General features: G+C 34.8%; 1 protein-coding gene and 2 pseudogenes across 1 annotated transcript; all 3 read left to right on the forward strand.

Moving 5' to 3' along the window:
* Positions 1-5307: 5307 nt before the first annotated feature.
* On the forward strand, positions 5308-13520 carry LOC128288537 (heparanase-like protein 2; annotated as a pseudogene).
* A 2339-nt stretch (positions 13521-15859) lies between these two features.
* LOC128288538 (heparanase-like protein 2) lies at positions 15860-18328 on the forward strand. The gene is made up of 6 exons (XM_053024887.1): positions 15860-16132; positions 16214-16250; positions 17282-17471; positions 17557-17682; positions 17779-17878; positions 17966-18328. The coding sequence occupies exons 1-6, from the start codon at positions 15860-15862 to the stop codon at positions 18326-18328; spliced, it is 1089 nt and encodes a 362-aa protein (XP_052880847.1).
* A 2249-nt stretch (positions 18329-20577) lies between these two features.
* On the forward strand, positions 20578-23128 carry LOC108455145 (heparanase-like protein 2; annotated as a pseudogene).
* The last annotated feature ends 404 nt before the right edge of the window (positions 23129-23532 follow it).

Below are 23532 nucleotides of genomic sequence, written 5' to 3' on the forward strand. Positions count from 1 at the left end.
GGCTTTCACGAGGGCTTTGTACGGTAAGAAATGCCGTGACACCATTGTTTTGGTGAGCTGGTGAAAGCAAAATTTTGAGGTGGATTTGATTAAAGATCTTTGAGCGTAAAGTGATCCGTGAAAATCTAAAGATAGCCTCCGATAAATCGAAGTGTGCAGCGGATCTGAAGCGAAAAGACATCGAGTATCGGTGGAGATAAAGTGTTCTCAAGGTTTAGCCCTGGAAAAGATACTCGGAGATTCGGTAGGGCAGGCAAGTTCTTAGGGGTTCATTGGGCCATATGAGATATCCGGCGAAGTCGGTCCGATTGCATATCGTTTGATTTTGCCCCCGAACTGAAAAGATTCGCGATGTCTTTCATGTTTCGATGCTTGATGCTATAGATCCGATCCATCATTGCGTGATTAGTCCATCGAGGTTGAAATTCAAGCCAATATGAGTTATGAGGAAGAACAGATTCAGTATCCTATCACGTGAAGTGAAAGAGTTCGCGAAACATGCTGGTTCGCTAGTGAAAGTGTTATGGCTCAAACACGGGATAGAAGAAGCTACTTGGGAAGCGAGAACTCATGAAAGAGCGATACCCAACCCTATTTAGGTAAGATTTTGGGGACGAAAATTTCTTAAGTGGGGAGAGTTGTGACAGCCCAAAATTAACCCTAGTCGGGATGTGGTTTCGGGACCACAAAACCAAGGCATAAAATAATTTAAAATTTATTTTGATGCCTATAATATGTGTTAATTCATGTGACATTTTTGATGTTTCGATTTAGAGTTATAAATGTGAATTTCACTAGAAAGGATCTAGTAGTAAACTTTGAAAGTATGATGGGAAATGTGTGATGACTAGTTGATAATGCATGCAAAAATAAAGGATTTGCATGTCAAATTCCCCAACATGAAGTGGCCAGCCATGACAAGGTGTATGGGCTAAACATGTCATGAAACATGTTTTGTTGGTGTATTAGGAGAAATAATAAACAATGGTGTATGGGTGATAAAAGAAATGAAAAAAAAAATGTGTGTGAGTGTGGTATCTTCTCCCATTGCCGTGAGTTGTAGAGAAAGAAAGAAAAAAATTTGTTCATCCATTTTTCTTCTTTGGCCGAAAATACTAAGGAAAAGGAAGGATTTTTGCTTCATGCTTGGTTTAGAAGAGAACTAGAAGGAGATTTGGCTATACTTGCATCAAGATTAAGGTATGTTTGAGGTTGTGTCATGAGATTTATGCTTGTTTTGGTTGCTAACTTGATGTGCATGTTAGCCATGGTTCAAATCCTTGTTATGCCATGAAAATGGTATTTGGCCAAGGGTGATATTGTGTTAAAGCCATTGCATGCTAAATGTGAAGCTTGTTGATGATGCATGTAATGATGGATTGACTACTCTTGAAATTTCTTTTAGTATTCTTGAGTAGGACATTGAATTCTTTGTTTAACCATGACCGGTTGAAAGGGGTATGGTTGTGATGTATTCGCCATGGTGCATTCATGAGCATGATTTATGCTTGTTACTTGATTGGTAGAAATTTGTGTTTGGATGGGTATGAACCCTTGAGATTGACCTTGCACCTATATGTGTATACATGTTTGCACATGATGTATTGGTATGACATATATACTACCTCAAAGTATGTATTTTCATGTGATTATGTTTTGATTATGAAGTAAATGATAGATGTGTATTGAGCTACAATATTTAAAGCATTAGCTAGTAAAATGTGTGCCATTCATGTGTGGTATTAAACACATAATTGGCCTCAACATCAACATGCATAATCGACCATGAATGAGTACCTAAGAGGTTGTGTTGTTCGGCCATGAGTAAGCATGTTGAAGGCTTTGTGTGTTGAGTCGATTCATGAATTCCGTACTTATGTGACTTTAATGTCTAGTGAATATATGTGGGCTAAGTGCCTTGAGTTCCTCTTTTTGATACTCAAATGATTGAATCAATTTAATTGTTAAATTAAGCTCAAGAGCAAAGAGGGACCAAATCCGATAAAGGGAAGGAAAAAGTAGTCGAATAGCCATCGGAATCATTCGACAACATCCGAGGTAAGTTTTCAGTATCGAACTTAGATTTTATTCGATTGGATGAAGTAATAAGCAATCGAAATTGTGCCTTGTATGTGGCCATTGAGCCGAAATGATATTTCTTATTAAGTGAATTGTGCACAAAAGTTTGTTATGAAATTGAAACAAAGATGTGTATGAATTATTGTTTAGCTACTTGAATGCTATGCTTTGGTTGTGTGTATATTATGGCTCAAACTTACTAAGCATAAATTGCTTACTCCGTTTCTTTGTTTCTCTGTTTATAGATTTTGCTCGTTAGCAATCGGATTCGGGATCATAGAAGTTGAAGTCAACCACACTATCAAAGCCCTTTTGGTACTCCTTTAGTTGAGTTTTGGATATGGCATGTATAGGACTACCTCGGTTGTTTTAAGTACTTTGTGATGTATATGTGTAATGCCATGCGAAAATGGTTCGTAAAAGTGGAGTATGGAATTTGACCATATGTGGTTTGTAATTATATTTGGTTTCATGATGTGATTATGGTTTGGAATGAGAGAGTTGGTCACATGATCAGCCATTGGAATGGCTAAATATGACCATATGTGGACCTAAGTATGACTAGACTATAGTTGGTCCATGGGAACTACAATATAGGTAAGGCCTACCTTAAAAACAGAGGCTGCCAGCTGCAGTGACGTGGATTTGAAAAATCACCAAAATTTGTAGGAATGGTGTTAAATAGTGAATAAATTATGCGATCGAAGCTTTACGAGTCTGTTTTCATGTAAAAGTAACGAAACGATCATATGAATAGTATACCGAGAGATATTAAAGTTCTCGTGAGACAGGGCCAGAACAGTTTCTGGGTCCCCTGTCGCGACTTTGAAAATTTACTATAAATTATCCAGAATGAATTATGAGTCATGACCTATATGTGCAGATTCCTTTTTGAGTCTAGTTTCATTAGAAACAAACAGAACCAGTATTAAAGCCCTGTACAGATAGATATTCAAGTTGTAACGCGAAGGTTAGTGTCATCGACCTCTGTAACATGGGTGACTTTAACTAATAAACTGTACCAATTGGCCTGACCAAAAATTATAGAAATAAATCCATGGAAGGATATATGAGTCTAAATTCAGGGAAAATTTACAGAATCAGTTTCGAGTTTTGAAACTCGAGATATGATTTTTAAGGCTGACAGTGGCGCAGTTTTCCAGCCTGTCTGAAATGCCAAATTGGTTGGCGCTTTAAGAGGACTTGGCTCGTTAACCCTCGTGTCCGAAACGGCGATGGTCTCGGGTTCTGGGTGTTACAAAAGAGGTTTAGGGTTTTGGAGCGAAAGGAGATAGGTCCTCTCCGGAAAATTTTAGAAGCAAAAAATGTGTGAAACTTTTTCAAATATGCTACTACTTACATCGACACGAATTTCTAAAGTTTCAAGTTTAATGATAGGTTTAATTATTGCAATAATATAATCTCCATACTTCCTTAACATGCAATATTTACTTGTTAAAATATTATTCAAAATACAATTTTCCTTGTGACAAAACCCACATTCCTATTCCATTGACAATACGGACAACAAGACATAAAAGCTAAAGAAACAATACAAGCCTTTAATTTGGAATTTAAATGGTAGACGGCCCAAAAGTGGTTATAAATGAAATGTCCTTGCCAACTAACAAGTTGGAATTATTATCTTGACCGTAGTTGAAAAGGAATTAGTTGCACTGCAAAACTGTAACTTTTAAACAAAATGATGATGATGCCTTTCCCACGATTAAATTTCCTAACCAATTTTAAATTAAGTATCTAATTGTAACAAACTTTTAATACGCATATATATAAGCATGCATGATTACAATTGCATTACCCTCAATTCTTCCCTCTTTCCTAATATCTAGATATCGTGAATATGGATTTGAAATGCATATTCAGCCTAGCAATCCTTGTTTCCGGATATCGCTTTCGTCGGCGCAAAATGTGAGCGTTGTGATTCAAGGAGCAACATCAATTGGTGAAACAGATGATAACTTTGTATGCGCTACATTGGATTAGTGGCCTACTGAAAATGCAACTACAATCAATGTCCTTGGGAAAGGCTGGACTATTAAATTTGGTAAGAATATTTTATTGTCGTGTATGAACAATGTCTTTTACATAAATTTTGACTTTTCTTGTACTTTATGTTTTCGTAGGATTTGAAAAGAAGGGTCGATAAATGCAATAAAGGTGAGTTCTACGTAAATAATATTACATGTCTCTATCATTAATTCATGCATGGTAGTCCAAATGAGATTGCAAATATTGCGATTGAATCTTGTTAAAAGCCACCTCGTAAGAGTGGTTATCTTGAACGAGTTGGACTAAACTTGGTTCAAAGTGGTAAGAACAATTTTAGACTAATTTTTGAAATTACTTTCAGCATTCAATCCTTTAAGAATCAAATTTGGTGGAGTCGTTGCAAGATCAAGTGGTGTCTGGAGGGAGGAGTTAAGAATTGCCCCAATTTCATGAAAAATGAAGATAGTTTATTGGATTCTCTTAGGGTCGCCTTCCATGGAAAGATGGGACGAACTCAATAAAATTTTCAATCAAACTGGGTTGGTATTTCTATTTATTCCGAAAAATAATTAAACATTCCATTTTTTTTCTTAGTAAAGACATTGACTTTATTGATATGACATTTTGAAGAGTAAAGGTTACGTTCGGGTTGAATGCTCTTCTCGGAAGAAATCGGTCACAAATCGAAAAGGGTCTTTGGGTTGGCGATTGGAAATACGCAAAATGCAAGGATTTCATGAAGTATACTATTTCCAAGGGATACAAAGTTGATTCTTATGAATTTGGTAACTAAATTTGTTTTCCCGAAGCTCTGCATGAGATTATTTTTCATTATACTTTTCGAATTGTATTTTAATCAATTTATTATTTCAGGAAATCAACTCTCCGGAGCTGGGATGGGTGCAAGCGTTGAGGCTGAACAATATGGAAAAGACATAGTAGTACTTAAGAATCTAGTGAAAGAATTACACCGGATCCCAAAACTCAACCAAAGGTTTTAGGTCCTAGTGGCTATTATGATGAGAAATGGTTTAATTCCTTCCTAGAAGTTTCAGGATATGATGTTGTTGATGGAGTTACACACCATATCTATAATCTTGGACTTGGTATCCAAATATGTCTCAATTCGATGATCATTGAAGAGTTTTAGAGGCTTACTTATTACTAGTAGGGTCGGTTTCTTAATTCGATGGATGCATATGCGGTGATGATCCAAACATGATTACCAAGATTCAAGATCCATCTTACTTAAATCAGGTTGCCCAAACCTATAAAGGTGTTTTGAATATTGTCAACAAGGTTAAACCGCAGTCGGGAGCTTGGGTTTCTGAATCTGGCGGAGCTCTTCACGGTGGTGCTAAAGATTTGTCCCCAACCTTTGCTGATGGATTTTGGTAATATTTTTCTCTCCTTTTCTTCTACCTCTACCTTTTCTTTGTGTATAATAAAACACGAGGTTGAACTTTTCTCCTTAACAGGTATCTTGATCAATTGGGAATGGCTTCAACCTACAATCACAAGGTCTTCTGAGCAAACTCTAATCGGTGGAAATTATGCTTTACTTAATACTACAACATCTATTCCCAATCCAGTTACTACGGTCCAGTATCTTCACACAGATAGTGTGAGCCTTATCGTTCTTTTTTCCCTACAGCAACCAACATAATTCATCTTATTAATTTGTTTCGTTTCTAGTGCACTTCTATGGCACCACTTATGGGAAATCTTGTACTTGTAGTAACTCAAGAGCCTAACCCAAATTATGTATATGCTCATCTGTATGCGAAGAAAAAGGTAAGCCAACTTTGATAGAACAAACTTTTCGTTTATCAAATTATTTACTTTTATTAAATGTGATTAGCATCATTTTCTCTCTTGTAGCCTGGGATTTCTATCATTTTTATTAACTTGTCGAAAGATAGCTCGTTCAACGTCACCCTTTCAAATTACGAGCACCAGAGTCGTAATTCGAGATCCACGGATGTTGCGAAGCCTGAATTTAGAGGTTCCAAGGATAGAGAGGAGTATCATTTGGTGCGCTTAGCTGAAATATACAAGGTCAAATCGTGTTGCTAAATGATCGTTCCAATGGTCCCAACAGAAACATTCGACATTCTGACGATGGAACCAAAGCTTGTCAATGCTTCCACGCCCATCTCTATTGCAGCTCATTCCATAGTCTATGTAACCATCGAGACTTTCAAGCCCCACCTGTGCTTAAATTACATCATTACTTTATCTAAAATGTAATACCTTTAAACCCCGCTTGAACTTTTAGAATGTGACAAGAGTTTCTAACTTATTTTTCCAGCTTGTTACTATTGTTCTTAGTTATGTACTAATTTTTAGATTTTAGTATCCCCGATTTTTCTACCATGATCTCAATTCATTTCTTACTATATTTTGCATGGACAAAAAATCCACCGGAATAAATCACTCACCGTCGCTTTTATATTAGATTCGCATGTTTCCAATGTTTGTTTTTCCATCTACATCATTTCCCTACATATTCGTCACAAGTTGCCTAGTGCAATTTCAAATTTAAAGACAATGTCCTACATGTGTTAATGATAAAGATGAACACAATAAAATGTAATACAATTAATGAAACTCATTTAGTTACCTTAGAAATACCTTTTTTTTTCCAAATATTACAACATAACAAAAATAAGAATTAAATGAACGCTATTTGAAGAAAATAATATTCCTTTTCAATGTTTGGCGAAAAGAAACTTTATTAAGGATAACAAATGCCCTCTTTGTCTGGGGCCGTTGTGGAACTGGTATAGGCCTATCCTTGTTGAAGATTGAAATTGTTCTACTTCAACCTCCTCATTCGATTTTGTGGGATTTGAGTACTCTTTCCACTCGCGCCTTGGATGCCTAATTTGAGTAGCCAATTCGTTCATAACTTTCCCACGGCTTGTTTTGTTCTTTTATTCTTGTTTTCAGATATGATACTTCCTTTTTACTTCTTTTAGTTAGTAGGGAAAAATAACACAGGAGGTCCTTGTACAAAAGAGTCAAGACCTATTTAGTCCATGTACTATAAGAGAGTGTGCAAAAAAGGCAATTAATGATGAAATTGACTATTTACATCAATAAAATGTTAGGACACAAGCAATTCAGTCCATCTCAAATTAAAATAGGGTAACCTAGTCCCCATATTATTCAAATGTGTGGAAGAAGGATAATTGAATAGGGGTTAACTCCTCTCGTTTGTAAAAAAAATGGTTCATAGAAAACAAGATAGGTGCAAATGTGAAAAAATACATCTACACAATATAATCATCAGTTGGTAGAGTTTCATAAATTAAAAAAACTTAAATAATTCAAACAAATTTATATCAAATAATAAAGTTTATAAACATTCAAACATATGTAATTAATAGTTTTTAGTAATTTTGCAATGTCAGTAACCTCGAATTTCGATGGAAAATATACTTTTCAAATTTTAAATAAAGAATTTTGTACTACTTCGCCAACTGAGCCAAGTGTCAAATCCACTAGGTAGGTGGCTTAGCTATTGGGGTTTTATTGTATAAAAGGTGAAATATGGGCACTTGGGCGGCATTTGTTCTTCCCTAATTGGTTTCATATTTTCAATATAACAAAAGGACAGAAAAGTTTAGGAAAATAAAATAAAAAATCCCTATAGGGTTTGGATTTTAGGTTATAACGGTTTGATTTTTATGCGTTTCATTACATTGAAAACAAAAGCAAGTCTTTCTTTGTCTTGGTAGTTCATGTCATCGTCGTTAAGATGTGCTTTGTAAAGGCCCAGTGTAAAATTCTCAAAACCAACAATTCCTTCTCTTATAAAACCCAAGTGGTCTATCATTTCTATAAAATAAAGGAAAAAAACTTTCTACCGAAATCTATATCGATAGAATTGATTTAAAATATATATTACTTTCAATTATCGAGTAAATTAAAATAACTTTGAAAGTTCTTTTACGTCATAAATATTTTAAGATACGATAGAGTTTATGAAAATTCATGAAAGATGTGATACCAAAATTGACCCTAGTCGGGATGTGGTTTCAGGACCACAAACGAAGGCATAAAATAATTTAAAATTTATTTTGATGCCTATAATATGTGTTAATTCATGTGTGACATTTTGATATTTCGATTTGGAGTTATAAATGTGAATTTCACTAGAAAGGATCTAGTAGTAAACTTTGAAAGTATGATGGGGAAATGTGTGATGACTAGTTGATAATGCATGCAAAAATAAGGATTTGCATGTCAAATTTCCCCAACATGAAGTGGCCGCCATGACAAGGGTGTATGGGCTAAACATGTCATGAAACATGTTTTGTTGGTGTATTAGGGAGAAATAATAAACAATGGTGTATGGGTGATAAAAGAATGAAAAAAATTGTGTGTGAGTGTGGTATCTTCTCCCCATTGCCGTGAGTTGTAGAGAAAGAAAGAAAAAATTTGTTCATCCATTTTCTCTTCTTTGGCCGAAAATACTAAGGAAAAAGGAAGGATTTTTGCTTCATGCTTGGTTTAGAGAACTAGAAGGAGATTTGGCTATACTTGCATCAAGATTAAGGTATGTTTGAGGTTGTGTCATGAGATTCATGCTTGTTTTGGTTGCTAACTTGATGTGCATGTTAGCCATGGTTCAAATCCTTGTTATGCCATGAAAATGGTATTTGGCCAAGGGTGATATTGTGTTAAAGCCATTGCATGCTAAATGTGAAGCTTGTTGATGATGCATGTAATGATGGATTGACTACTCTTGAAATTTCTTTTAGTATTCTTGAGTAGGACATTGAATTCTTTGTTTAACCATGACCGAAGTTGAAAGGGGTATGGTTGTGATGTGTTGACCATGGTGCATTCATGTGAGCATGATTTATGCTTGTTACTCGAATGGTAAAATTTGTGTTTGGATGGGTATGAACCCCTTGAGATTCGGCCTTGCACCTATATGTGTATACATGTTTGCACATGATGTATTGGTATGACATATATACTACCTCAAAGTATGTATTTTCATGTGATTATGTTTTGATTATGAAGTAAATGATAGATGTATATTGAGCTACAATATGTAAAGCATTAGCTAGTAAAATGTGTGCCATTCATGTGTGGTATTAAACACATAATTGGCCTCAACATCAACATGCATAATCGACCATGAATGAGTACCTAAGAGGTTGTGTTGTTCGCCATGAGTAAGCATGTTGAAGGCTTTGTGTGTTGAGTCGATTCATGAATTACACATTTATGTGACTTTAATGTCTAGTGAATATATGTGGGCTAAGTGCCTTGAGTTCCTCTTTTGATACTCAAATGATTGAATCAATTTAATTGTTAAATTAAGCTCAAGAGCAAAGAGGACCAAATCCGATAAAGGGAAGGAAAAAGTAGTCGAATAGCCATGAGAATCATTAAACAACATCCGGAGTAAATTTTAAGAGTATCGGAACTTAGATTTTATTAGATTGGATGAAGTAATAAGCAATTGAAATTGTGCCCTTGTATGTGGCCATTGAGCCGAAATGATATTTCTTATTAAGTGAATTGTGCACAAAAGTTTGTTATGAAATTGAAACAAAGATGTGTATGAATTATTGTTTAGCTACTTGAATGCTATGCTTTGGTTGTGTGTATATTATGGCTCGAAACTTACTAAGCATAAATTGCTTACTCCGTTTCTTTGTTTCTCTGTTTATAGATTTTGCTCGTTAGCAATCGGATTCGGGATCATAGAAGTTGAAGTCAACCACACTATCAAAGCCCTTTTTGGTACTCCTTTAGTTGAGTTTTGGATATGGCATGTAGAGGACTACCCTCGGTTGTTTTTAAGTACTTTGTGATGTATGTGTGTGCGGCCATGCGAAAATGGTTCGTAAAAGTGGAGTATGGAATTTGACCATATATGGTTTTGTAATTATATTTGGTTTCATGATGTGATTATGGTTTGGAATGAGAGAGTTGGTCACATGATCAGCCATTGGAATGGCTAAATATGATCATATGTGGACCTAAGTATGACTAGACTATAGTTGGTCCATGGGAACTACAATATAGGTAAGGCCTACCTTAAAAACAGAGGCTGGCAGCTGCAGTGACGTGGATGTGAAAAATCACCAAAATTTGTAGGAATGGTGTTAAATAGTGAATAAATTATGCGATCGAACCTTTACGAGTCTATTTTCATGTAAAAGTAACGAAACGATCATATGAATAGTACTCTGAGAGATATTAAAGTTCTCGTGAGACAGGGCTAGAACGGTTTCTGGGTCCCCTGTCGCGACTTTGAAAATTTACTATAAATTATCCAGAATGAATTAGGAGTCATGCCCTATATGTGCAGATTCCTTTTGAGTCTAGTTTCATTAGAAAGAAACAGAACCAGTATTAAAGCCCTGTACAGATAGATATTCAAGTTGTAACGCGCGAAGAGAGTTTATGAAAATTCATGAAAGAGGTTTAGGGTTTTGGAGCGAAAGGAGATAGGTCCTCTCCGGAAAATTTTCGAAGAAAAAAATGTGGGAAACTTTTTCAAATATGCTACTACTGTCGACACGGAATTTCTAAAGTTTCAAGTTTAATGATAGGTTTAATTATTGCAATAATATAATCTCCGCATACTTCCTTAACATGCAATATTTACTTGTTAAAATATTATTCAAAATACAATTTTCCTTGTGACAAAACCCACATTCCTATTCCATTGACAATACGGACAACAAGACATAAAAGCTAAAGAAACAATACAAGCCTTTAATTTGGAATTTAAATGGTAGACGGCCCAAAAGTGGTTTTAAAATGAAATTTCCTTGCCAACTAACAAGTTGGAATTATTATCTCGAATCAGTAGTTGAAAAGGAATTAGTTGCAATTTGCAAAAGCGTAACTTTTAAACAAAATGATGATGATGCCTTTACCACGATTAAATTTCCTAACCAATTTTAAATTCGTATCTAATTGTAACAAACTTTTAATACACGCATATATATAAACGCATGCATGATTACAATTGCATTACCCTCAATTCTTCCCGCTCTTTCCTAATATCTAGATATCGTGAATATGGATTTGAAATGCATATTCACCTAGCAATCCTTGTTTCCCAGATATCGCTTTCGTCGACGCAAAATGTGAACGTTGTGATTCAAGGAGCAACATCAATTGGTGAAACAGATGATAACTTTGTATGCGCTACATTGGATTGGTGGCCTACTGAAAAATGCAACTACAATCAATGTCCTTGGGGAAAATTTGGACTATTAAATTTGGTAAGAATATTTTATTGTGCGTGTATGAACAATGTCTTTTACATAAATTTTGACTTTTCTTGTACTTTATGTTTTTCGAGGATTTGAAAAAGAAGGGTCCGATAAATGCAATAAAAGGTGAGTTCTACGTAAATAATATTACATGTCTCTATCATTAATTCATGCATGGTAGTCCAAATGAGATTGCAAATATTGCGATTCGAATATCGTTAAAAGCCACCTCGTAAGAGTGGTTGTGTGAACGAGTTGGACTAAACTTGGTTCAAAGTGGTAAGCACAATTTCGACTAATTTTGAAAATTACTTTCACATTCAATCCTTTAAGAATCAAAGTTGGTGGGTCGTTGCAAGATCAAGTGGTGTACGGAATAGGAGGAGTTAAGAATTGCCCCAATTTCATGAAAAATGAAGATAGTTTATTCGGATTCACTCGTCGGGCGCCTTCCCATGGAAAGATGGGACGAACTCAATAAAATTTTCAATCAAACGGGTTGGTATTTCTATTTATTAGAAAAATAATTAAACATTCCATTTTTTTCTTAGTAAAGACATTGACTTTATTGATATGACATTTTGAAGAGTAAAGGTTACGTTCGGGTTGAATGCTCTTCTCGGAAGAAATCAGTCACAAATCGAAAAGGGTCTTTGGGTTGGCGATTGGAAATCGCAAAATGCAAGGGATTTCATGAAGTATACTATTTCCAAGGGATACAAAGTTGATTCTTATGAATTTGGTAACTAAATTTGTTTTCCCGAAGCTCTGCATGAGATTATTTTTCATTATACTTTTCGAATTGTATTTTAATCAATTTATTATTTCAGGAAATCAACTCTCCGGAGCTGGGATGGGTGCAAGCGTTGAGGCTGAACAATATGGAAAAGACATAGTAGTACTTAAGAATCTAGTGAAAGAATTACACCCAGATCCCAAAACTCAACCAAAGGTTTTAGGTCCTAGTGGCTATTATGATGAGAAATGGTTTAATTCCTTCCTAGAAGTTTCAGGACATGATGTTGTTGATGGAGTTACACACCATATCTATAATCTTGGACTGGTATCCAAATATGTCTCAATTCGGTGTTCATTGAAGAGTTTTTAGAGGCTTACTTATTACTAGTAGGGTCGGTTTCTTAATTCCATGGATGCATATGCGGTGATGATCCAAACATGATTACCAAGATTCAAGATCCATCTTACTTAAATCAAGTTGCCGAAACCTATAAAGGTGTTTTGAATATTGTCAACAAGTTTAAACTGCAGTGGAGCTTGGGTTTCTGAATCTGGCGGAGCTCTTCACGGCGGTGCTAAAGATTTGTCCCCAACCTTTGCTGATGGATTTTGGTAATATTTTTCTCTCCTTTTCTTCTACCTCTACCTTTTCTTTGTGTAGAATAAAACACGAGGTTGAACTTTTCTCCCTTAATGTATCTTGATCAATTGGGAATGGCTTCAACCTACAATCACAAGGTCTTCTGCAGCAAACTCTAATCGGTGGAAATTATGCTTTACTTAATACTACAACATCTATTCCCAATCCAGACATTACGGTCCGTATCTTCACACAGATAGTGTGAGCCTTATCGTTTCTTTTTTTCCCTACAGCAACCAACATAATTCATCTTATTAATTTGTTTCGTTTCTAGTGCACTTCTATGGCACCGGCTTATGGGAAGTACTGTACTTGCCGTAACTCAAGAGTCTAACCCAAATTTGCGTGTATATGCTCACTGTGCGAAGAAAAAGGTAAGCCAACTTTGATAGAACGAACTTTTCGTTTATCAAATTATTTACTTTTATTAAATGTTATTAGCATCATTTTCTCTCTTGTAGCCTGGGATTTCTATCATTTTTATTAACTTGTCGAAAGATAGCTCGTTCAACGTCACCCTTTCAAATTACGAGCACCAGAGTCGTAATTCGAGATCCACGGATGTTCGAAAGCCCGAATTTAGAGGTTCCAAGGATAGAGAGGAGTATCATTTGGCTGCGCTTAGCTGGAAATATACAAGGTCAAATCGTGTTGCTAAATGACGCTCCAATGGTCCCAATGAAACATTCGACATTCCGACGATGGAACCAAAGCTTGTCAATGCTTCCACGCCCATCTCTATTGCAGCTCATTCCATAGTCTATGTAACCATCGAGACTTTCAAGCCCGCACGTGCTTAAATTACATCATTACTTTATCTAAAATGTAATACCTTTAAACCCTGCTTGAACTTTTAGAATGTGACAAGAGTTTCTAACTTATTTTTCCAGTTGTTACTATTGTTCTTAGTTATGTACGAATTTTTAGTTTTTAGTATACCTCGATTTTTCTACCTTTATCTCAATTCATTTCTTACTATATTTTGCATGGACAAAAAAATCCACAGGAATAAATCACTCCACGTCGCTTTTATATTAGATTGGCATGTTTCCAATGTTTGTTTTTTCCATCTACATCATTTCCTACATCTTCTGTCACAAGTTTCCTAGTGCAATTTCAAATTTAAAGGCAGTGTCTTACATGTGTTAATGATAAAGATGAACACAATAAAATGTAATACAATTAATCGAAACTCATTTAGTTACCTTAGAAATACCTTTTTTTTCCAAATATTACAACATAACAAAAAATAAGAATTAAATGAAAGCTATTTGAAGAAAATAATATTCCTTTTCAATGTTTGGCGAAAAGAAACTTTATTAAGGATAACAAACGCCCTCTTTTGTCTGGAGCCGTTGTGGAACTGGTATAGGCCTATCCTTGTTGAAGATTGAAATTGTTCTACTTCAACCTCCTCATTCTGATTTTGTGGGATTTGAGTACTCTTTTAACTCGTGCCTTGGATGCCTAATTTGAGTAGCCAATTGCTCATAACTTTCCCACGGCTTGTTTTGTTCTTTTATTCTTGTTTTTCAGATATGATACTTCCTCTTTTACTTCTTTTTGTTAGTAGGGAAAAATAACACAGGAGGTCCTTGTACAAAAGAGTCAAGACCTATTTAGTCCATGTACTATAAGAGAGCGTGCAAAAAAGGGCAATTAATGACGAAATTGACTATTTACGTCAATAAAATGTTAGGACACGAGCAATTCAGTCCATCTCAAATTAAAATAGGGTAACCTAGTCCCCATATTATTCAAATGTGTGGAAAAAGGGATAATTGAATAGGGGGTTAACTCCTCTCGTTTGTAAAAAAAAAATGGTTCAGAGAAAAACAAGATAGGTGCAAATGTGAAAAAAATACATCTACACAATATAATCATCAGTTGGTAGAGTTTCATAAATTAAAAAAACTTAAATAATTCAAACAACTTTATATCAAATAATAAACTTTATAAACATTCAAACATATGTAATTAATAGTTTTTAGTAATTTTGCAATGTCAGTAACCTCGAATTTCGATGGAAAATATACTTTGCAAATTTTAAATAAAGAATTTTGTACTACTTCGCCAACTGAGCCAAGTGTCAAATCCACTAGGTAGGTGGCTTAGCTATTGGGGTTTTATTGTATAAAAGGTGAAATATGGGCACTTGGGCGGCATTTGTTCTTCCCTAATTGGTTTCAGTATTTTCAATATAACAAAAGGACGTAAAAGTTTAGGAAAATAAAATAAAAATCCCTATAGGGTTTGGATTTTAGGTTATAACGGTTTGATTTTTTATGCGTTTCATTACACTGAAAACAAAAGCAAGTCTTTCTTTGTCTTGGTAGTTCATGTCATCGTCGTTAAGATGTGCTTTGTAAAGGCCCGGTGTAAAATTCTCAAAGCCAACAATTCCTTCTCTTATAAAAACCCAAAGGGTCTATCATTTCTATAAAATAAAGGAAAAAAACTTTCTCTTGAAATCTATATACGATAGAATTGATTTAAAATATATATTACTTTCAATTATCGAGTAAATTAAAATAACTCTGAAAGTTCTTTTACGTACGCAAATATTTTAAGATACGATAGAGTTTATGAAAATTCATGAAAGAGGTTTAGGGTTTTGGAGCGAAAGGAGATAGGTCCTCTCCGGAAAATTTTCGAAGAAAAAAATGTGGGAAACTTTTTCAAATATGCTACTACTGTCGACACGGAATTTCTAAAGTTTCAAGTTTAATGATAGGTTTAATTATTGCAATAATATAATCTCCGCATACTTCCTTAACATGCAATATTTACTTGTTAAAATATTATTCAAAATACAATTTTCCTTGTGACAAAACCCACATTCCTATTCCATTGACAATACGGACAACAAGACATAAAAGCTAAAGAAACAATACAAGCCTTTAATTTGGAATTTAAATGGTAGACGGCCCAAAAGTGGTTTTAAAATGAAATTTCCTTGCCAACTAACAAGTTGGAATTATTATCTCGACCGTAGTTGAAAAGGAATTAGTTGCAGCTGCAAAACTGTAACTTTTAAACAAAATGATGATGATGCCTTTACCACGATTAAATTTCCTAACCAATTTTAAATTCGTATCTAATTGTAACAAACTTTTAATACACGCATATATATAAACGCATGCATGATTACAATTGCATTACCCTCAATTCTTCCCGCTCTTTCCTAATATCTAGATATCGTGAATATGGATTTGAAATGCATATTCACCTAGCAATCCTTGTTTCCCAGATATCGCTTTCGTCGACGCAAAATGTGAACGTTGTGATTCAAGGAGCAACATCAATTGGTGAAACAGATGATAACTTTGTATGCGCTACATTGGATTGGTGGCCTACTGAAAAATGCAACTACAATCAATGTCCTTGGGGAAAGGCTGGACTATTAAATTTGGTAAGAATATTTTATTGTGCGTGTATGAACAATGTCTTTTACATAAATTTTGACTTTTCTTGTACTTTATGTTTTTCGTAGGATTTGAAAAAGAAGGGTCTGATAAATGCAATAAAAGGTGAGTTCTACGTAAATAATATTACATGTCTCTATCATTAATTCATGCATGGTAGTCCAAATGAGATTGCAAATATTGCGATTCGAATACTGTTAAAAGCCACCTCGTAAGAGTGGTTGTGTGAACGAGTTGGACTAAACTTGGTTCAAAGCTGGTAAGCACAATTTCGAGACTAATTTTGAAAATTACTTTCACATTCAATCCTTTAAGAATCAAAGTTGGTGGGTCGTTGCAAGATCAAGTGGTGTATGGAATAGGAGGAGTTAAGAATTGCCCCAATTTCATGAAAAATGAAGATAGTTTATTCGGATTCACTCAGTACGCCTTCCCATGGAAAGATGGGACGAACTCAATAAAATTTTCAATCAAACTAGGTTGGTATTTCTATTTATTCGAAAAATAATTAAACATTCCATTTTTTTCTTAGTAAAGACATTGACTTTATTGATATGACATTTTGAAGAGTAAAGGTTACGTTCGGGTTGAATGCTCTTCTCGGAAGAAATCGTCACAAATCGAAAAGGGTCTTTGGGTTGGCGATTGGAAATCGCAAAATGCAAGGGATTTCATGAAGTATACTATTTCCAAGGGATACAAAGTTGATTCTTATGAATTTGGTAACTAAATTTGTTTTCGAAGCTCGCATGAGATTATTTTTCATTATACTTTTGAATTGTATTTTAATCAATTTATTATTTCAGAAATCAACTCTCCTGAGTGGGATGGGTGCAAGCGTTGAGGCTGAACAATATGGAAAAGACATAGTAGTACTTAAGAATCTAGTGAAAGAATTACACGGATCCCAAAACTCAACCAAAGGTTTTAGGTCCTAGTGGCTATTATGATGAGAAATGGTTTAATTCCTTCCTAGAAGTTTCAGGACATGATGTTGTTGATGGAGTTACACACCATATCTATAATCTTGGACCTGGTATCCAAATATGTCTCAATTCAGTGTTCATTGAAGAGTTTTTAGAGGCTTACTTATTACTAGTAGGGTCAGTTTCTTAATTCCATGGATGCATATGCAGGTGATGATCCAAACATGATTACCAAGATTCAAGATCCATCTTACTTAAATCAGGTTGCCCAAACCTATAAAGGTGTTTTGAATATTGTCAACAAGTTTAAACCGCAGTCGGGAGCTTGGGTTTCTGAATCTGGCGGAGCTCTTCACGGCGGTGCTAAAGATTTGTCCCCAACCTTTGCTGATGGATTTTGGTAATATTTTTCTCTCCTTTTCTTCTACCTCTACCTTTTCTTTGTGTAGAATAAAACACGAGGTTGAACTTTTCTCCCTTAACAGGTATCTTGATCAATTGGGAATGGCTTCAACCTACAATCACAAGGTCTTCTGCAGGCAAACTCTAATCGGTGGAAATTATGCTTTACTTAATACTACAACATCTATTCCCAATCCAGATTACTACGGGTCCGTATCTTCACACAGATAGTGTGAGCCTTATCGTTTCTTTTTTTCCCTACAGCAACCAACATAATTCATCTTATTAATTTGTTTCGTTTCTAGTGCACTTCTATGGCACCGGCTTATGGGAAGTACTGTACTTGCCGTAACTCAAGAGTCTAACCCAAATTTGCGTGTATATGCTCACTGTGCGAAGAAAAAGGTAAGCCAACTTTGATAGAACGAACTTTTCGTTTATCAAATTATTTACTTTTATTAAATGTTATTAGCATCATTTTCTCTCTTGTAGCCTGGGATTTCTATCATTTTTATTAACTTGTCGAAAGATAGCTCGTTCAACGTCACCCTTTCAAATTACGAGCACCAGAGTCGTAATTCGAGATCCACGGATGTTGCGAAGCCTGAATTTAGAGGTTCCAAGGATAGAGAGGAGTATCATTTGGCTGCGCTAGCTGGAAATATACAAGGTCAAATCGTGTTGCTAAATGACGTTCCAATGGTCCCAACAGAAACATTCGACATTCCGACGATGGAACCAAAGCTTGTCAATGCTTCCACGCCCATCTCTATTGCAGCTCATTCCATAGTCTATGTAACCATCGAGACTTTCAAGCCCTGCACTGTGCTTAAATTACATCATTACTTTATCTAAAATGTAATACCTTTAAACCCTGCTTGAACTTTTAGAATGTGACAAGAGTTTCTAACTTATTTTTCCAGTTGTTACTATTGTTCTTAGTTATGTACGAATTTTTAGTTTTTAGTATACCTCGATTTTTCTACCTTTATCTCAATTCATTTCTTACTATATTTTGCATGGACAAAAAAATCCACCGGGAATAAATCACTCACTGTCGCTTTTATATTAGATTCGGCATGTTTCCAATGTTTGTTTTTTCCATCTACATCATTTCCCTACATCTTCTGTCACAAGTTTCCTAGTGCAATTTCAAATTTAAAGACAGTGTCTTACATGTGTTAATGATAAAGATGAACACAATAAAATGTAATACAATTAATCGAAACTCATTTAGTTACCTTAGAAATACCTTTTTTTTCCAAATATTACAACATAACAAAAAATAAGAATTAAATGAAAGCTATTTGAAGAAAATAATATTCCTTTTCAATGTTTGGCGAAAAGAAACTTTATTAAGGATAACAAACGCCCTCTTTTGTCCGGAGCCGTTGTGGAACCTGGTATAGGCCTATCCTTGTTGAAGATTGAAATTGTTCTACTTCAACCTCCTCATTCTGATTTTGTGGGATTTGAGTACTCTTTTAACTCGTGCCTTGGATGCCTAATTTGAGTAGCCAATTCGTTCATAACTTTCCCACGGCTTGTTTTGTTCTTTTATTCTTGTTTTCTGTATATGATACTTCCTCTTTTACTTCTTTTTGTTAGTAGGGAAAAATAACACAGGAGGTCCTTGTACAAAAGAGTCAAGACCTATTTAGTCCATGTACTATAAGAGAGCGTGCAAAAAAGGGCAATTAATGACGAAATTGACTATTTACGTCAATAAAATGTTAGGACACGAGCAATTCAGTCCATCTCAAATTAAAATAGGGTAACCTAGTCCCCATATTATTCAAATGTGTGGAAAAAGGGATAATTGAATAGGGGGTTAACTCCTCTCGTTTGTAAAAAAAAAATGGTTCAGAGAAAAACAAGATAGGTGCAAATGTGAAAAAAATACATCTACACAATATAATCATCAGTTGGTAGAGTTTCATAAATTAAAAAAACTTAAATAATTCAAACAACTTTATATCAAATAATAAACTTTATAAACATTCAAACATATGTAATTAATAGTTTTTAGTAATTTTGCAATGTCAGTAACCTCGAATTTCGATGGAAAATATACTTTGCAAATTTTAAATAAAGAATTTTGTACTACTTCGCCAACTGAGCCAAGTGTCAAATCCACTAGGTAGGTGGCTTAGCTATTGGGGTTTTATTGTATAAAAGGTGAAATATGGGCACTTGGGCGGCATTTGTTCTTCCCTAATTGGTTTCGTATTTTCAATATAACAAAAGGACAGAAAAGTTTAGGAAAATAAAATAAAAAATCCCTATAGGGTTTGGATTTTAGGTTATAACGGTTTGATTTTTTATGCGTTTCATTACACTGAAAACAAAAGCAAGTCTTTCTTTGTCTTGGTAGTTCATGTCATCGTCGTTAAGATGTGCTTTGTAAAGGCCCGGTGTAAAATTCTCAAAGCCAACAATTCCTTCTCTTATAAAAACCGGTGGTCTATCATTTCTATAAAATAAAGGAAAAAAACTTTCTCTGAAATCTATATACGATAGAATTGATTTAAAATATATATTACTTTCAATTATCGAGTAAATTAAAATAACTCTGAAAGTTCTTTTACGTACGCAAATATTTTAAGATACGATAGAGTTTATGAAAATTCATGAAAGAGGTTTAGGGTTTTGGAGCGAAAGGAGATAGGTCCTCTCCGGAAAATTTTCGAAGAAAAAAATGTGGGAAACTTTTTCAAATATGCTACTACCGTATTACACGGAATTTCTAAAGTTTCAAGTTTAATGATAGGTTTAATTATTGCAATAATATAATCTCCGCATACTTCCTTAACATGCAATATTTACTTGTTAAAATATTATTCAAAATACAATTTTCCTTGTGACAAAACCCACATTCCTATTCCATTGACAATACGGACAACAAGACATAAAAGCTAAAGAAACAATACAAGCCTTTAATTTGGAATTTAAATGGTAGACGGCCCAAAAGTGGTTTTAAAATGAAATTTCCTTGCCAACTAACAAGTTGGAATTATTATCTCGACCGTAGTTGAAAAGGAATTAGTTGCAGCTGCAAAACTGTAACTTTTAAACAAAATGATGATGATGCCTTTACCACGATTAAATTTCCTAACCAATTTTAAATTCGTATCTAATTGTAACAAACTTTTAATACACGCATATATATAAACGCATGCATGATTACAATTGCATTACCCTCAATTCTTCCCGCTCTTTCCTAATATCTAGATATCGTGAATATGGATTTGAAATGCATATTCAGCCTAGCAATCCTTGTTTCCCAGATATCGCTTTCGTCGACGCAAAATGTGAACGTTGTGATTCAAGGAGCAACATCAATTGGTGAAACAGATGATAACTTTGTATGCGCTACATTGGATTGGTGGCCTACTGAAAAATGCAACTACAATCAATGTCCTTGGGGAAAGGCTGGACTATTAAATTTGGTAAGAATATTTTATTGTGCGTGTATGAACAATGTCTTTTACATAAATTTTGACTTTTCTTGTACTTTATGTTTTTCGTAGGATTTGAAAAAGAAGGGTCTGATAAATGCAATAAAAGGTGAGTTCTACGTAAATAATATTACATGTCTCTATCATTAATTCATGCATGGTAGTCCAAATGAGATTGCAAATATTGCGATTCGAATACTGTTAAAAGCCACCTCGTAAGAGTGGTTGTGTGAACGAGTTGGACTAAACTTGGTTCAAAGCTGGTAAGCACAATTTCAGACTAATTTTTGAAAATTACTTTCAGCATTCAATCCTTTAAGAATCAAAGTTGGTGGGTCGTTGCAAGATCAAGTGGTGTACGGAATAGGAGGAGTTAAGAATTGCCCCAATTTCATGAAAAATGAAGATAGTTTATTCGGATTCACTCAGGGCTGCCTTCCCATGGAAAGATGGGACGAACTCAATAAAATTTTCAATCAAACTGGGTTGGTATTTCTATTTATTCCGAAAAATAATTAAACATTCCATTTTTTTTCTTAGTAAAGACATTGACTTTATTGATATGACATTTTGAAGAGTAAAGGTTACGTTCGGGTTGAATGCTCTTCTCGGAAGAAATCAGTCACAAATCGAAAAGGGTCTTTGGGTTGGCGATTGGAAATCGCAAAATGCAAGGGATTTCATGAAGTATACTATTTCCAAGGGATACAAAGTTGATTCTTATGAATTTGGTAACTAAATTTGTTTTCCCGAAGCTCTGCATGAGATTATTTTTCATTATACTTTTCGAATTGTATTTTAATCAATTTATTATTTCAGGAAATCAACTCTCCGGAGCTGGGATGGGTGCAAGCGTTGAGGCTGAACAATATGGAAAAGACATAGTAGTACTTAAGAATCTAGTGAAAGAATTACACCCAGATCCCAAAACTCAACCAAAGGTTTTAGGTCCTAGTGGCTATTATGATGAGAAATGGTTTAATTCCTTCCTAGAAGTTTCAGGACATGATGTTGTTGATGGAGTTACACACCATATCTATAATCTTGGACCTGGTATCCAAATATGTCTCAATTCAGTGTTCATTGAAGAGTTTTTAGAGGCTTACTTATTACTAGTAGGGTCAGTTTCTTAATTCCATGGATGCATATGCAGGTGATGATCCAAACATGATTACCAAGATTCAAGATCCATCTTACTTAAATCAGGTTGCCCAAACCTATAAAGGTGTTTTGAATATTGTCAACAAGTTTAAACCGCAATGGAGCTTGGGTTTCGAATCATGAGCTCTTCACGGCGGTGCTAAAGATTTGTCCCCAACCTTTGCTGATGGATTTTGGTAATATTTTCTCTCCTTTTCTTCTACCTCTACCTTTTCTTTGTGTAGAATAAAACACGAGGTTGAACTTTTCTCCCTTAACAGGTATCTTGATCAATTGGGAATGGCTTCAACCTACAATCACAAGGTCTTCTGCAGCAAACTCTAATCGGTGGAAATTATGCTTTACTTAATACTACAACATCTATTCCCAATCCAGTTACTACGGTCCGTATCTTCACAGAGATAGTGTGAGCCTTATCGTTTCTTTTTTTCCCTACAGCAACCAACATAATTCATCTTATTAATTTGTTTCGTTTCTAGTGCACTTCTATGGCACCGGCTTATGGGAAGTACTGTACTTGCCGTAACTCAAGAGTCTAACCCAAATTTGCGTGTATATGCTCATTGTGCGAAGAAAAAGGTAAGCCAACTTTGATAGAACGAACTTTTCGTTTATCAAATTATTTACTTTTATTAAATGTTATTAGCATCATTTTCTCTCTTGTAGCCTGGGATTTCTATCATTTTTATTAACTTGTCGAAAGATAGCTCGTTCAACGTCACCCTTTCAAATTACGAGCACCAGAGTCGTAATTCGAGATCCACGGATGTTCTGAAGCTGAATTTAGAGGTTCCAAGGATAGAGAGGAGTATCATTTGGCTGCGCTAGCTGGAAATATACAAGGTCAAATCGTGTTGCTAAATGACGTTCCAATGGTCCCAATGAAACATTCGACATTCCGACGATGGAACCAAAGCTTGTCAATGCTTCCACGCCCATCTCTATTGCAGCTCATTCCATAGTCTATGTAACCATCGAGACTTTCAAGCCCCTCGCACTGTGCTTAAATTACATCATTACTTTATCTAAAATGTAATACCTTTAAACCCCGCTTGAACTTTTAGAATGTGACAAGAGTTTCTAACTTATTTTTCCAGCTTGTTACTATTGTTCTTAGTTATGTACGAATTTTTAGTTTTTAGTATACCTCGATTTTTCTACCTTTATCTCAATTCATTTCTTACTATATTTTGCATGGACAAAAAAATCCACCGGGAATAAATCACTCACTGTCGCTTTTATATTAGATTCGGCATGTTTCCAATGTTTGTTTTTTCCATCTACATCATTTCCCTACATCTTCTGTCACAAGTTTCCTAGTGCAATTTCAAATTTAAAGACAGTGTCTTACATGTGTTAATGATAAAGATGAACACAATAAAATGTAATACAATTAATCGAAACTCATTTAGTTACCTTAGAAATACTTTTTTTTTCCAA

Source organism: Gossypium arboreum, unplaced genomic scaffold (assembly GCF_025698485.1).
Source record: "Gossypium arboreum isolate Shixiya-1 unplaced genomic scaffold, ASM2569848v2 Contig00230, whole genome shotgun sequence".
NCBI lineage: Eukaryota > Viridiplantae > Streptophyta > Magnoliopsida > Malvales > Malvaceae > Gossypium > Gossypium arboreum.